The sequence below is a fragment of the Eschrichtius robustus genome, chromosome 4 (genome assembly GCF_028021215.1).
Source record: "Eschrichtius robustus isolate mEscRob2 chromosome 4, mEscRob2.pri, whole genome shotgun sequence".
Classification (NCBI taxonomy): domain Eukaryota; kingdom Metazoa; phylum Chordata; class Mammalia; order Artiodactyla; family Eschrichtiidae; genus Eschrichtius; species Eschrichtius robustus.
In genome coordinates this window covers 9467883-9484145 of record NC_090827.1, presented here as the reverse complement: position 1 = coordinate 9484145, position 16263 = coordinate 9467883, and the positions used below count along the sequence as shown (strand labels likewise).

Below are 16263 nucleotides of genomic sequence, written 5' to 3'. Positions count from 1 at the left end.
TCTTTAGTTTGCCTTATTGTGTGGACTAGTACATCTAGTACAATGTTGAACAGAAGCGATGACAGACATCTTGGCCTTGTTCCCAATTTTAGTAGGAAAGCATTTGGTCTTTCACCATTAAGTATGAAGTAATCAGGTTGAGGAAGTTCCTAGTTTTCCAAGAGTATTCATCCTGCATGAGTGGCTGTTGAATTTTGTCAGTTTTTTTCTACCTCTATTGAGGTAATGATGTGATTTTTTTTCCTATTATAGTGAAATATAATGGATTTTCAAATGCATTTCTGGACTAAATCCCAGTTGGTCGCAAGGTATTATCCTTTTTATATTCTACTGGGTGTTTGACATGTTAAAACTTTGTAGAAGATTTTTGTATCTGTTCATATGAGAGATACATGTAGTTTTCTTTTCCTGTAATGTCTTTATCTGGTTTTGGTATCAGGGTAATGCTGGCAACAGAGAACTAATTGGGAAGTGTTCTCTCTACCTTTATTTTCTGAAAGAGTACAATAAAGAATTGGTACTATCTCTTCTTAAAATGTCTAGTACAGTTCACCCATTTGCATAGAAAAAGTAATGTTGGAGTTGAAAGGCCTGAAAAACACAACCCAAAAGTCAGGTGCCTAAGGATCCCTAAGATTTAGAGGTTACCTTTTCCCTTAAAATTCAAATAGAATACATCTGGGCCTTCATTCCATTTATTGTAGAAACCAGATATATCCAAAATAACTATGAGGATTTGCTGGGGGCTTATGTTTCTACTAACCACCTCACATTCTAGTGTCCTTGGTGAATTCTCTATGTCTGTTCTCTCTATCCTCAGATGCCTGCCCTCTTTCCACATCAGCACCCCAGTATGAACTTCACCCCATAGTTTCCTTTCCCAAAGTACCACTGACACAAGGCTTCTGTGTATGGTTTGGGATGACAATAGGCATTTATAGAATAGCTTACAGTTTAAAATTTATATGAGATAGAAATGGCCCACAAAATCCATTTCTACCATACTTATATCTCTCCTTTAATTCATTCTATACCATGATGCTGAAAACATATTTCATGTTCTTCATTTTTTTCCAACTGTAATTAGATGGGAGTTCCTGGTTGGGCTTAGCCTTTAACCAAATTAATGATATCTGCACTTAGAATGCTTCTTGGAACACAGCAATGAGCATAAGTCATTATTCATTAAATTAATAAATCCCTTAACATTTAGATTTTTCAAATAGATTGTTTGGCTAAAATCAAAACTCTGGAGACATTCCAGAATATAAAAATATATACCTACGTGCCTCAAAAACATGTTGAATTAGTTTACAGTTTTATTTTTTTGAACTTCAACATGTCTTTCATATTTGTAGACAGTGTTTACTAGATGTACAATTTTTTAAAAATATCTGTTAGCTTTTAACATTTAGTATATTTTTAAATGATAATTATTGTTCAGGAAATAATTCAGTAAAAAGCAAGCATTCTCATAGCAAGTTTAAGGATCAGGAAATGTTGATTCATTAAAAATGTTATCCTTGACTCATCATGCTATTGTTTATCCCAGCATTTGTCAACTAATTCTAACTAAAACCCGCCAACACTTTGTACTAAGAACAGAGGGATCGAAGGGTGAGAGAACCTGAGATCTGAGCCTCTCAAAGGCCACTATCACTCTGTGACCGTGGGTGAGATAAATCCTTTGTTGCTGTTGATGGCTACTTGAAGTGCTTCCTCCATTCTTTCCATTGTAGAATATTTAGGGAGGTCCAGAATATTATGACATGTCAGTGATCTTGAGAAATCTCTTTCACTGAAAGTTTCAGGACAGCGAAATAGGATTCCCACTTTTCGTACGCCTTTTACATGCAGCCTTTCATTTCCTGTAAGAAAAACTAAAAAGAAATAAACTTTGGTTAAGAGAGTTCATAGGAAGAGCAAAACTTAAAATGAAAAGGAAGAAATCAGTCACTTCACTCAACAAATATTTATTGGGTCCCCTTGTGCAAAGAGAACTAACTACATGGGACCATGTGGAGTGAAAAAAAATCATGACATTTGGTCTTGGTCCTTGATCTAGTGAGTTCATGATCTAGTTGAGGGGAAATTATATACGTGAAAATATAACAGCAAGATACGAGGAAGTTTAGTTTAGCTCAACTAGGAAGTATGAGGAGCTAATGAAGGCCCTGAGACTCAAGGCAGGGAGAGAGGCACCAGGCTGGGGTGACAGGGAAGCTTCAGAGGTCACAGCTGGCTAGTCAGTTCTCAAGATGAGCTGGGTGACCATTCTAGGCAGGGGGAAAAGCCCAAGAAAAAGCCAGGGGTAGGAAAATGTAAGTGAACTCACTGAATGTACAGCCAACAGAACCACTGGACTGGGCTTCCCTGGTGGCGCAGTGGTTAAGAATCCACCTGCCAATGCAAAGGACACAGGTTCGAGCCCTGGTCCGGGAAGATCCCACATGCTGCGGAGCAACTAAGCCTGTGCACCACAACTACTGAGCCTGCACTCTAGAGCCCGCGAGCCACAACTACTGAGCCTGTGTGCCACAACTACTGAAGCCCACGCACCTAGAGCCCATGCTCCACAACAAGAGAAGCCACCGCAATGAGAAGCCCGTGCACTGCAACAAAGAGTAGCCCCCGCTTGCCGCAGCTAGAGAAAGCCTGCGCACAGCAACGAAGACCCAACGCAGCCAAAAATAAAAAAATAAAATAAATTAAAAAAAAAAAAGAACCACTGGACTGAAGCAGAAGTTTCCCATTAAGAGAGAAGATTGGAAAGGTAGTTTGGGCTTGTGGAGAAGTAGGTTAGGTTTATGGGAAAGTTGTCCTCAAACATCCTCAGTAGCAACAAAAATAGCAAGAAGATGCGTATCTCAGGAAAAACTGAGAAATGGGATGAAAAGGTAAGAGAATAAGTCATTAAGTCTGTCCTGTGGAAACCTTAGGGTTCCCACCAAGAGAAGTACTTATACCACACGGAGCTTAGTGGTCTTGAGCCTGGGCTTTGAATTAGCCTGCTGGGTTCAAATTCTCATTCTGACACTCACCAGCTGTTTGAACACAGGCAAGACACTAAATGCCTCAAGCCTTTTTTTCCTTGTATCTGAAATGGGGAAAAATAAAAGTGCCTGCTTCATGAGGTCGCTATTAGGATAAAGGGGTGTAATAGATATAAAGTGATCAGTACAATGCCTGGTGTAGAGGAGGCACACGATAGAAAGGCAGTTATTATTATTATCACCATCAGTGGTCATTGCTATTATTATTATTACTTCTAGAATAGCATTTGAGACAGTTGACATTGTCCTAATTCCATAGGACTTTAGGTAATTAAATAAAGGTAGGAATGTGAGATAAAAGGCTCAATTAGGAGCCAACTAGAGTGAAGAAAGAGGACACAAACTGAAATTGGAGGTGGTATTAGAGTCAGTGCAGACAAGGTAGTAAAATAGCAATATCTTTATTACTATCATTTTTTAAAAAATGGGGAACAGGCTTATGTAAGAGAGAGAACAGTGGTCTAGAAGGCAGGAAACCTGGATTCTAACCCTTGCTTTGCCATTAACATTTGTGACACACCATTAATAATGACTTTATCTCAAATAAGATATTTTAAAAGATATATAATTATAGATCCATCTATTACTACAATACTTACAGAGGAATTTTCTCTTTTCATCCAAAGTTAATTTATGGAAAGCATTCCAAAACATCAGTATCGTAGGATGTGATTTACAGTATCCTGGACCATACCTTGAATTCTTGAAAAAAAAAAAAAAGGAGAAAAATGGTTTTTAGGGGGAATTCTTGTTTGGAAGAATTGGAGGCACTTTAGTGATCACCTACCTTTTCAAATTGTTTCCAGTCATAATCAGTATTTCCAACTATTGCTGTTATTAGTTCTTCAGGCTGGAAATGTTTAAGTATCTCTTTGTCAAAGACTTTATGAAATCCTCTCTGAAATTCCTTATAAACTGCCATGACAGAGGTGTTGAAAATGTAATCAACACACTTAGAAACATAGTCTTTCCTTGAGGGAAGCAAAAAAAAAAAAGGCCAATAATATACTTTACCAGTGACTAAACTATTCTCTACTTTGCCCTTTTTACCATCTCTATTGAGAAAGAAAAGGAAATTACGTCTGCATTGCACACAACCCTGTATGACACAGGGGGATGAAACACCTGGTCAGCTAGAAGAAGGAAACTTGGAGAATATGGCAAAAGGATGAAGGCTTTGTTTTGCTCCCATTTCCCCAGCTGCAGACAGGACAATATTTTTAAAACACTAATCTGAATATGTCATTCTGCTTAAAATCTTTCAAAGGCTTCTCATTGCCTTTAGGGTAAATTTCAAACTTCTTTAGCAGGATCAAAAAGGCCTCCATGATGTGACCTTTGCCCGACTCAGGAGCCTCTTCCCGCTTCTGCTGGAACCTCCGGCCGCGCTGACCCTCAGTTCACTGGCCTCACCGTCTCTCTTACGGTTAGGCCACAGCAGGCGGGGCTTCCTTTTCACCCGGCAACTTCCATCACTCATCAGAATTTAAAATGAGCATGCCTTTCTCAGGGTTGGTCCTCTGTTGCTCTCTCTCTCCCCTCTCACAATACATCACTATGTGAAAATTATTTCTGCAAAGGTTGTCTTCTCCACTACGTGATGAGTTTCCTGATGGCAGGTGTGCTTGAGGTTATTTCCACCAAAACATGCTAGTACATTCTTCCCTATACAATTTTAAATAACTAGGCGTTGGTTAATTACTTATGTAGTTCAGTCTTCTAAATATATATATATAAATAGAGACATACCCTAGTGTATGCTGTATATTGCTTTAAGCATACATCATTCCATTTAGTTTTTTATGTCGTTCACATTGAATAATTGCTGTCTTTTCACTTTATTTGAGAGTATATAGACATAACGTATCAAATGAGGAGCAAGTGGGGGAAAAGTCCTACAGTTTTACAGAAGTAAAAACACCCTTCAAAAGACACATCCCGTATTTAAGACACTATAATAAAAATATTTTTAAAAAACGTTAAATCTAAACTACAGTCTGGCTTTCATTAGTACTCACAGAAAAACGTATGCCAAGTACTTCTTTAATGTCACCAGCTTCATCATTTAGAACTCCCTGCAAATTCCTAATGAAAAATTTGGTTTAAAACATTATATTTATTATTCTTGTAAAATTTCAAAAGAAATAAATGTTCAGTGGAAAAAGCTGTGGACAATGTAGAAATGTATAAAATGCCATGTGAATTTCTTCTCCTCCACCTACCCACTCCCTCTTCCTGGAATTAACCTCTATTTACGGTTTGATTGGTAGACCCACTGCTAACACAGACACTGCTGCGTCTTGGTGGAAATTATAAAAAGGAGCCCCTTCCTCTAGACCAGTGATTCTCAACCAGGGGTGGTTTTGTCCCCCAGGGAACATCTGGCAAAATCTGGAGACATCTTTGGTTGTTACGACTGAAGGGAGTTTTGCTACTGGCATCTGGTGGGTAGCAACCCCATATGCTGCTAAACATTCCTACGATGTCCAGGTCAGCGCTCCACAACAAAGAATTATCCAGCCCAAAATGTCAGTATTGCCAAGGTTGAAAAACCCTGCTCTACACTGTCAGAGCACATGGTGAAAATCTAGCCAGTTTGTTCTTCCACTAACAGTACGTGAGAAGAGAATACTTCCCCCCCATCTGCTGCCAAGTCTACATTTTATAAGAAACTTTTAACAGTTGTCAATCCGTAAACAGAAAAATTTCTCATTTTCATTTGCATTTTCTTGATTACTAGTAAGGTGAGCATATTTTCGTTTTATTATTATATACACACACACACACATAGCCGTATCTGCATGAATATCTATGTTATGCATCAGAGATATTAATCCTTTGTCTGTCCTATGTGCTGCCAGTATTTTCCTCACAGGATATAGTTTGCCTTTTAACTTAGAACAAGTATTTTTCGAACCTTAAAAAATAAAGTTGATGACACGCTGATTTATTAAAATAAATGAAATGATTAAATAGGATTTATTTAAAACAAATATAGCATGCATGATTCTCATTAAGAATATCATGTACTTGGCTTCCCCGGTGGCGCAGTGGTTGAGAATCCGCCTGCTAATGCAGGGGACAGGGGTTCGAGCCCTGGTCTGGGAGGATCCCACATGCCGCGGAGCAACTGGGCCCGTGAGCCACAACTACTGAGCCTGCGCGTCTGGAGCCTGTGCTCCGCAACAAGAGAGGCCGCGACGGCGAGAGGCCCGCGCACCGCGATGAAGAGTGGCCCCTGCTTGCTGCAACTAGAGAAAGCCGTCGCACGGAAACGAAGACCCAACACAGCCAAAAATAAATATAAATAAATAAAAATTTTTAAAAAAACCAAAAACCAATAATTAAAAAAAAAAAGAATATCATGTACTATCCAAAGCAACTGTTTCCATCTGGATAAATTCAAGAGACCAGGCCAGAGCTCCATTTATTGTGCTGGTTGATAATTAAGGAGCATTTGGCTTTTCTCCATTTTTAAATGTTTACTTGATTATAAGTCATGCCAAAATTCAAATTCATCTAAAGAGCATGCACATTTACTGAAACTGAAGACCTTGTCTGTGTGTATAACATTATTTATATTTAAACTACTGAGACTGACTCCATATATAGTTCTAGAAAAGCAATTATATTTACTTACTTCCCCAAAAGAGGACTGAGTTCTTTTAAATCTAATGATGGCTCTTGGTCCAGAAGTTTCTTAAACAGAGCCAGTGGGAAAGGGAGGTCGACGACGTTAAAATTGTACAGGGAGAGTCCACACAGCATCCCAAAGAGGAAATATCTCTTCTTCTCAGATTTAGGGGGGAAAAGGAGAAGGAAAAAAAATCCTTAATGTATTATAAATAATCAATAATCCAAAGGGATAATTAGATTAGTAAAAAAAGGTTTGGTTCCCTTTTCTAAAAGTCAGAAATTAGAAACAAAATGGGCTTAAGGAAAATCAAAATTTGAGGTTCTTACACAGGCTATAAACACAAAGTAAATTTCTTCCATAAGTTAAAATACAAATTTTAACAGTTCAGAATATTGAAAAAGTGCATTTGCATTTTGTTACTAATAGCACATCTGGAATATGAAAAAACATGCTCAGATAGCCTTATAAACCAAGGTTTTCACGATTTAATTTTACAGTCTTTGTCTTCAAATTCATGTACAAAAATGACACCAGGAAGGAAGGGTACACTTTATCTACACCTGCAGTGGGCACCAGGCATGTCAGGTGTGTGTCAGAGGACTGTTCCCCTGTGATGCAGTCTTGACCTAGATGTGTTTACAGGGATAAGCATATGGGTCAGGGAAGGTGACCGATGCCATTGACTGTGAGGGTCTGTGGAAGGAGGAAGGAAAAAGTCCTGATGAAATCTCTTAAATTTGTATAGTGCCCTGAAGTTTTCATGGTGCTTCACGCTTTGATATACCTTGTTTTAATCTCACAACAGCTCTATAAAGCAGGCAGAACAGAAATTATGACAGCTGTTTTATAGGTGAGGAAACTGAAAACTCAGAGAGGCTAAATTACACAGCCATCAGCACTCAAGACTAGAACTCTGGGCTTCTAATCCCACATGATTGCTTCCTTCCTTATCCTACCGTGTTTCTCAACAACTATTACAACACTTAAAATCAGCAGCCTATAATTTCAAAAAATTGCTAAAGTTCCTGGTGTTTTAGTCTTATCGCTCCATCTACATATACAAAAAGTTTCAAGAGGAAAGAGATTGTGTTACACACTAATTTGAATCTTCTACAATATTTAATACAATGTGGGAACCTCAAGAAACAGCCAGCAAAAGCTTGTTGATTGATAAAAATCCTACCACTGGCACACCTTGGCCACTCCTATCTTTTAGAGGTTCATTCTTTCTCAAAAAGATACAAAACACCTTGCAGTACTTTTTCACTCCCATTCATCTTCTCCTCCTGTCCCTGTCCTTTCTGGGTTCCAAACTCCACCATGTCATCTGAAGAACATTCTGGAAGTTTATGGGAAAGGAGATCAATAAATTGAAGCTCAGCATGTGATTCTTTTTAGAATTATTTGCTCTGTGTTACTCATACAGAAATGAAGTTTTTTTGTTCCTTTAAGAAAATGTTTACATATTGAGGATCTTTGTAAAAATATAATCACTGCATAAATGAATCATCTTATTAGAATTAGCAATTATCTCTAGGCTTCTATTAACAATTTCTCTCTTAATTTGAAACTCTAGATTACTGCCTCTTAAAATTTAGGAAACCACCCAAATATCCATCAACAGGAGACTAGATAAACAAAGTGTGGTACATCTAAACAACGGAATACTGCTCAGCAATAAAAGGGAATAAACTATGATACATACAACAACATGCACGAGTCTCAGTATAATTATGCTGAATGAAAGAGGACAGACACGAAGACTACTTATGATTCCGTTTATGTAAACGTCTAGGAAATTCAAACTATGCTATAGTGACAGAAATCCGACCAGTGGTTGCCTGGGCGTGGGGCAAGGAGTAGAAGCAGCGGGGAGAAAGATCAGAAGGGGATCTGAGGCTCTCTGGGGGATGATGGATAGGTTCATTGTCTTGAGCTTCACCATGGCTATAGATGTACATCAACATTCATCAAATTGGACACTTTATGTGCCGTTTATCATATCTCAAGTATGCTTTATTCAAGCTCTTTAAAAATTTAATGTTCATACGAATCACCTGGGGATCTTATTAAACAATACATGTTCTGATCTGGGCCTGAGATTCTGCTTTTCTAACAGTTCCAGGTAACGCTGGAGCTTCTGCGCTGTGGAGCATGTTTTGAGTAGCAAGGCTTTATGTGACCTAATTTCACATTAGTATATATTGTGTTCATGTTACAGTATATGGTATACTTTTTCTGTTCTGAAAAACCATAGGAAAACAAATAAAAAACTTACATTGACAAGAAACCGCACGTAGGAACCCTCTTCAGGATATATGAACATCCCATATTCTTTCTTGGTCATATCTTCAAATATACAGTGGAAGAACTCGGACTTCACCCCTTCTCCCACAGAACGAATTTCTTTAATAAATTCAACCTGAGGAAAGAGAACACAGTCCCAGGTCCAGATTTAAAATATAATGCCTTGACCTTTACGGAAAAGTTTCAAACCTCCTGCCATCACCAGGATTCCCAGAATCTGCTCTCCTTACCTAACTGTACTCTGTTCTCCCTCAATCTGCTTCTGAGCAGCGGATGCCATGAACCTATTTACTGTCCGATTACTGTATAGTGAGTGCATGGGTCCCTTCCACGGCTACGTGAACCAAGTGAAGCGGGATTCTAGCAAGACTCAGCATTCTCCAATTATGTTGACCAGTGTCTTGAACCAAATTTTGATGTGCTTCAAACCCCTGGGCCACTAAGTTCCTCAATTCTTCTATCTTGTTTATCTTCCTCTCATCATTCAGGCTTTAAAACTTGGGCTCCAGTCAACAATTGTTTGGTTTCTCCTGCCTCTCCCCTCATTAGGACTTCAGATAAACAGCCCTCCCCATCAGCCTGGGCATGACACCTTTGTAGGAACCTTCAGAGCTGACTGGCCAGAATGCTCATGTGGGCATCAATAAGAACAGGTCCGTCTTTTCTAAAGTCTACCTCTGGACTTTGTAGTTGAATACTATCCTGTGTTTCCTACTACCTCTCTAACTACTCCTTCTATCCTTCCCTTTCTGTCTGTTTCTTTTTATCTTTTTAATACAAGTATCAGCAAGCTTCACTAAGAGTTCTCTTTCTCTTCTGTTTGCCTAGAAGATCTTACTTACTGGCACTTTGATCAACCAACTCCTTGGCCACTGTCCATCATCTCCAAAGGCCTGCCTCACATTCCATCCAGAAAGGCCAATAATAAATTAAGCTTGCTTCTGATTTTCCTATTTCTGCTCATATACACTAGCAAGTCTGCCTTTGCCACAGTCAGGACCTGCTCATAAAGGGCCTTGACAACCTTGCCTTGTTCAGAGTCTATATTTTGATTGGATTTGGCTTGAAGTTTGCCTTCTTACCTCTTTGTCATCTCCTGTAAGCAGAATCATTTTCTATTGATTTCCTCATAATCAAGATTTGAAGGAAGATAGGTACAGAGGGAGACAACAACTAGAGAATCTGGCTTATAAAATCGTTTCTATGTTTTCCATTAGAGTCCCGTGCTGGGGGGCATACCTCTCCTCTCTGAGGCCCACCCTCAGGTTCTGACTTCTTCTCTGAGAACTTAACTCTTCCCCTCATGGCTGATATCAGGAAAATTCACTCCCTTCTGGACAGATGCCAGCCCTCACCTACAAAGTTAGTCATTATTCTGTGAGCAAATGATCTGAGGTACCACACAGTGAAAACCCTACAGGTGCCCACAGAGGGTGAAGTGAAGGATGCCGAGAATTGGAACCAATATACTGGAAAGTCTACGACTAAAACTAGAGTCAAAATGCAGGATAAGTATCTGTTGTACCTGCTGCTTGCTGATTGCATTCACAGCCCCAGTTCTTCACCCCGCCTTGACCCAGGTCTTTTGCGTGTGACTCTGCAGTTCCTCTCATTAAAGAGGCTGAGTGTATTTTGCCAGCCCTTGACTTGAGTTCAGCCACGTGACTTGCTTTGACTAAAGCAATGTTTGTCGTGTGACTGGGCTTCCTGTCTTGTACCTCTGACAATGCTGTGAGAACACGTTTGCGGGTCCCAGGAAGAAGATGGAAAATGTAGGAACCAGGGCCCGGGGCCAAACAGCCCCAGCCAAGCCTAGCCTAGATCAGCCAATCCCCAGCCAACTCGCAAACACGTAAACAAGTATAGACAAAAATCTGCAAAGCCACCCAGGTGAGTTCAACTTAGATTAGCAGACCCTCAGCTGAATTGCAGATCTGTAAAATTATTATTTTAAGTCACTGTGCTTTGGGATGGTTCATTAAGCAGCATTTCTGTAGCCATATGTAACTAATAGTTAACTCATAACCCCAGTGTTCAATTAAACACCCCATAGCTTTTCTCTGAAGGGTAAGCAAGGAATCCTGGAAACCATTAGGCTGACAACTATAGTTGCAAACACAGGCTCTTCCTGTGCTACACTATATAAATGTTTCCCTCCCACGTTAGTAAAAATATCCAGTGAGGCTTTTTACTGTACCACTAGTATTTTCCGGAAGTCAGTGACTTCAGCTTGGCTTAACTGACGCAGAGCGTCTTCAACTAGGTGACTGTCTGACTCTAAGTGTAAATGGAGGGGATTAATCCTTTCCTTGCAGAATTATTCGCCCAAAATCCATGCACTCTTTTCCCTTCGGATTCCTAGAAAAAGAAATAGTTTAGGAATCCTCATAGGAATACTAGGAATTGTTTAATATTTCAAATAAACATATTTTATATAGCACACATGTATGCCTACCGTTGCTATATACACTCATACTGTAATTATTTAAGGAAAAGAGCATCGTATCTATATTACGGGAGATAAAGAGATCGCAGGATCTGTGGCATCTAGGAACTGTATACAGGGGATTACTCACCATGGATGTACAGCTAAATAATCTCAGATCACTTATCATAGGAAACATAATCCTTACAGGCGACAGTGGTATTAAACATGCGGAAGCATTACATCCAGTGTTATCCACTTCGCAGTCTTGCCACCATAATCCTCAAAAATATAAGGGCAGTGGAGGAGCCCAGAGGTGTCAGATGTAGGAAGAAGACTAGAGGAGAGGCTTTCCCAGAGAAAACCCACTCCTCCTCTACTATGTGATCTATGATCTATGATCTGTGATCTGTGATCATAGATCTGTGATCTATGTGATGGATCTATGTGATCCATCTACTGAATTTGCATGCGAACTCCCTAAAAAGATGTCACTGGTGGCCTCATTTTGTAGCTAGCATTCTTCTTGGCCACCCAATACAGTACTTGCATATAGCTTTTCTGAATTCTCAACATTTCTTTACCAATTTAGTCCCACAATCTTGATTCTGCTGAACTCCCTTGGGTTAGAAATCAAGTGTTGGACTTGCTATCCTTGCTTTGACCTCAACATGCCTCTAGGGCTTCTGCTTTATCCCAAGGACAGTAAAGGAGTATTTAGGATTTATAAACCAATGCAACCCTCTTGGGGCCTGTCCTGCAATAGTGACAGCAGGACAGATGGATAACAGCTATGCCACCCCAGGTTTCCAGGCTGAGTGTGGTTGCCCATATAAGCCCTCCACAAGCATCTGAGACAAGTGTGCCTGTGGCTCTAGGCTTGGGAAGGCCCTGTCCCAGATCTCTGCCACCACTAAGTACTGGGAATTTGATATATGATGCTCCTAGATTCTTCTGGTTGTTCCTTAAGATGTTTGTTGTAAAGATATTCCAGGTTTGCAGGGAAATGGAAAAGTGCCATTTCTGGTCCTTCCTCGTGGTGGGTCTTCTCTTCCTGTGGTCCAGGAGTCTGCAGCTCTGGGATGCGTCGCGATTCTGATGGCCGAGCAACGTGTCCTGCGGCTCTGAGTGACAGGGAGTGTCCAGCAAAGCCCTCCACTGACTACAGCAGGGAGAGGTGTATGTGGCCTGTTGCAGGCCCCCCTCCTGTCACCTAGCCAAGAACTGGACTGGAAACCTGCAGCTTAACTTAATTTCCAGTTCCTCTACACCCATTCTCCATGTACTGGTTTCCCCTCTCTACATTGATGCATTTGAATTGGTAATACAGTTCGGAGCTTACAATTTTGACTACATCCATCATCTCTCCCTTGGAAGACAGGACTCTGGCGTCTGCTTTCTAACTTCACCCTTGACAACTACAACTAGAGTTTTCTTGTCCTCAAATCTTCCCTAATGCTTCATAATATGCAACCTGCCTGGGTCCACTGTCCACTCAACCCTCATTAACACAGTAGATAGGTTAGATAGAGCGCTGCTGTAGAAGAAAGTACCATGTAGGGAAGGACTTGTTTAAAGGACACTTAAGGGGCAGTTAGGCTTCGCAAGGAAAGACAATCTATTTTCTCTCATTACCAGGGATGTTAGGAAAATTTTTAAAAGGGGTAGCTAGGAAACAAAAGAGGAGATGATTCAGTCAAATCTCCTTGTAAACATGCTGATGACAGACACTAATAACCGCAACTAAAGGAAGAGTCCTTATCTACAGAATGCTTTTAGCAGGATGTACCTTGTCTATCTAGGTTGTTTATTATAAAGAAACATGGAATTTATAGATTTATGGGGCATGGCTCACTGGAAACTGTCATGTAAGCTATATAATTAATAGAGTATATAAAGGAAATGTTTGATAACTGAAATGGCTCATTTTGTGCATGTGATGTCCCAGAATTCTCCATGTCTCACCATGTGAGTCTTTAAAGTACAAGTATCATAGATAAACAGATACAAACCTTTCCTGAGGAATGGCCTAGAAAACAAGCCTCAGCAATCAAGAAAATGTTTGGGAAATCGTCAGCATAATGTCTGGGGGTAGGGGCTGGGATGAGGATTATAGATACATAACTAAAAGCTCAGGCTGATGGCGATAAGAGACACAAAACAGTATGTAAATGTTGTGTGGGAACAATACAACTACGAGGGAAGAAGCAGAGGGGAGAGTAAGTGGAAAGCAGAATAAACTCACTGAATGACTCACAGGCACTATCCGGGAAGAAAAGATATCACTTGTGGCTTACAAATCAAGCTCCAAGACTCTTAAGCAAATAAGAAAATCTAAAGACTAACACTAAGAACATAGTTAGTAACTAAAACTGGATTGAGGAAGAGAACGAAGGGAGTGGGAAAGAACAGTTACGAGATAATTTCAGTATTCCTCATAGTAGAAGAACAATGAATATTAACTGAAGAATATGAGGATTCAGGGACTTCCCCGGTGGTCCAGCGGTTAAGAATCCACCTTCCAATGCAGGGGACGCGGGTTCGAGCCCTCTTCGGGGAACTGGGATTCCTACATGCCGCGGGGCATCTAAGCCTGCGTGCTGTAACCACTGAGCCCACGCACCACAACTAGAGAGCCCACGCACTCTGGAGCCCGCGCCACAACTACAGAGCCCACCTGCTCTGCAGCCTGCACGCCACAACTTGAGAGAAGCCCATACGCCACAACTAGACAGAAGCCCACGTGCTGCAACGAAGAGCCCGCACGCCGCAGCTAAGACCTGACCCGGCCATAAATAAATAAATAAATAAAAAGAGTATAGGATTCAGGCACTATGTAATAATAAGAAACACAATTAAAACTAAACTGAAATGTCATGATTAAGCCATCACATCTGGAAAAGATCACAAAGCTTGGTAACACTGCATGGGTGAGAGTGTGTGAAAGAGGCTTTTCATACGTTGCTGGTAGCAACATAAGTTGGTACAACCACTAAGTACAGTAATTTGGCAACACTTAATTATGAAAGGAAAAAGATTAAGCATCATTCTACCTTCATATATGACTGATATTTTTCAGGGTAACCAAATGGCCCTGATTGACAGGGAAAAGTTCTTTACAGAATTCCAGTTAATAATTTTGGAAGGAATGATAAGATCAGAAATATCACCATTTTTCAAACTTTAACAATGCAATGGATGAAGTTATTCATTAAAGGTTGATGGAATGCATGTATCTTTCCAAATTCAACTATATACACAGGAGTGGAATTTCTGGGTCATATGGCAGTTCTATTTTTAGTTTTTTGAGAAACCTCCATACTATTTACCACAGTGCTACACCAATTTACATTCCCACCAACAGTGTGCAAGGGTTCCCTTTCCTCCACACTGGGTGACAGGTTTTATCTTTCAATATTTTGAGTATGTCATTCCACTCTCTCCTAGTCTGTAGAGTTTCTGCTGAGAAATCTGCTGATAGTTTAGTGGGGCTATCTTTGTAGGTTGCTGTCTTTTGTTCCCCGGCTGTCTTTAAAATTCTTTATCACTGACTTTTGACAGTTTTAATATAATGTGCCTTGGAGAAGGTCTTTTTGCATTGAGATAATAACGTGTTCTATTAGCTTCACGCACTTGTATATCCAGTTCCTTTCCCAGCTTTGGGAAGTCCTCAGCTATTATTTTTTAAAATAAGCTCTGTGCTCCCTTCTCCTTCTCTTCTCCTTCTGGGATACTCATTACCCCAGAAGGAGGGTTCTCTTTTCTCCACATTCTCACCAACATTTGTTTATTTGTGTTCTTTTTGATGATGGCCATTCTGACAGGTGTGAGGGGACAACTCATTGTGGTTTTGGTTTGCGTTTCCCTGATGATCAGCCATGTTGAGCATCTTTTCATGTGCCTGTCGGCCATCTGCATTTCCTCTTTGGAAAAATGTCTGTTCAGCTCTTCTGCCCATTTCTTAATTGGGTGGTTTGCTTTTTGATGCTAAGTTGTATGACCTGTTTATATATGTTGGATATTAATCCCTTATCAGTCATATAATTTGCAAATATTTTTCTCCCATTCGGTAGGTTGTCTTTTCGTTTTGTCAATGGTTTCCTTTGCTGTGCAAAAGCTCTTAAGTTTAACTAGGTCCATTTGTTCATTTTTGCTTTTATTTACTTACTCCAGGAGACGGATCGAAAAAAAATATTGCTGCGATTTATGTCAAACAGTGTTCTCCCTATGTTTTCCTCTAAGAGTTTTATAGTATGTGGTCTTACATTTAGGTCTTTAATCCACTTTGAGTTCATTTTTGTATATGGTGTTACAGAATGTTCTAATTTCATTCTTTTCCATGTAGCTGTCCAGTTTTCCCAGCACCACTTATTGAAGAGACTGTGTTTTCTCCATTGTATACTCTTGCCTCCTTTGTCATAGATTAGTTGACCGTAGTGTGTGGGTTTATTTCTCAGCTCTCTATTCAGTTCCATTCATCTATGTGTCTGTTTTTGTGCCAGTACCATACTGTTTCTTATTTTTTTTTAATTGGAGTATAGTTGCTTTACAATATTGTGTTAGTTTATACTGTACAGTAAAGTGAATCAGGTATATATATACATATATCCCCTCTTTTTTGGATTTCCTTCCCATTTAGGTCACCACAGAGCACTGAGTAGAGTTCCCTGTGCTATATAGTAGGTTCTCATTAGTTACCTATTTTATACATAGTATCAATAGTGTTTATATGTCACTCCCAATCTCCCAATTCATCCCACCCCCTCCTTTCCCCCTTGGTATCCATATGTTTGTTCTCTACGACTGTGTCTCTATTTCTGCCTTGTAAATAAGATTGTCTA

General features: G+C 39.9%; 1 protein-coding gene across 1 annotated transcript in view; it reads right to left on the bottom strand.

Annotated features, from left to right (window-relative positions):
- Positions 1-1448: 1448 nt before the first annotated feature.
- Positions 1449-16263, bottom strand: part of HERC6 (HECT and RLD domain containing E3 ubiquitin protein ligase family member 6) — a 55619-nt gene continuing 40804 nt past the window's right edge. Inside the window, 9 exon segments of the mRNA XM_068543646.1 lie at positions 1449-1880; positions 3653-3755; positions 3841-4024; positions 4134-4186; positions 5072-5138; positions 6694-6845; positions 8969-9112; positions 11195-11267; positions 11269-11355. Coding sequence (XP_068399747.1) covers positions 1657-1880; positions 3653-3755; positions 3841-4024; positions 4134-4186; positions 5072-5138; positions 6694-6845; positions 8969-9112; positions 11195-11267; positions 11269-11355 — 1087 coding nt within the window. The 3' untranslated portion in view covers positions 1449-1656.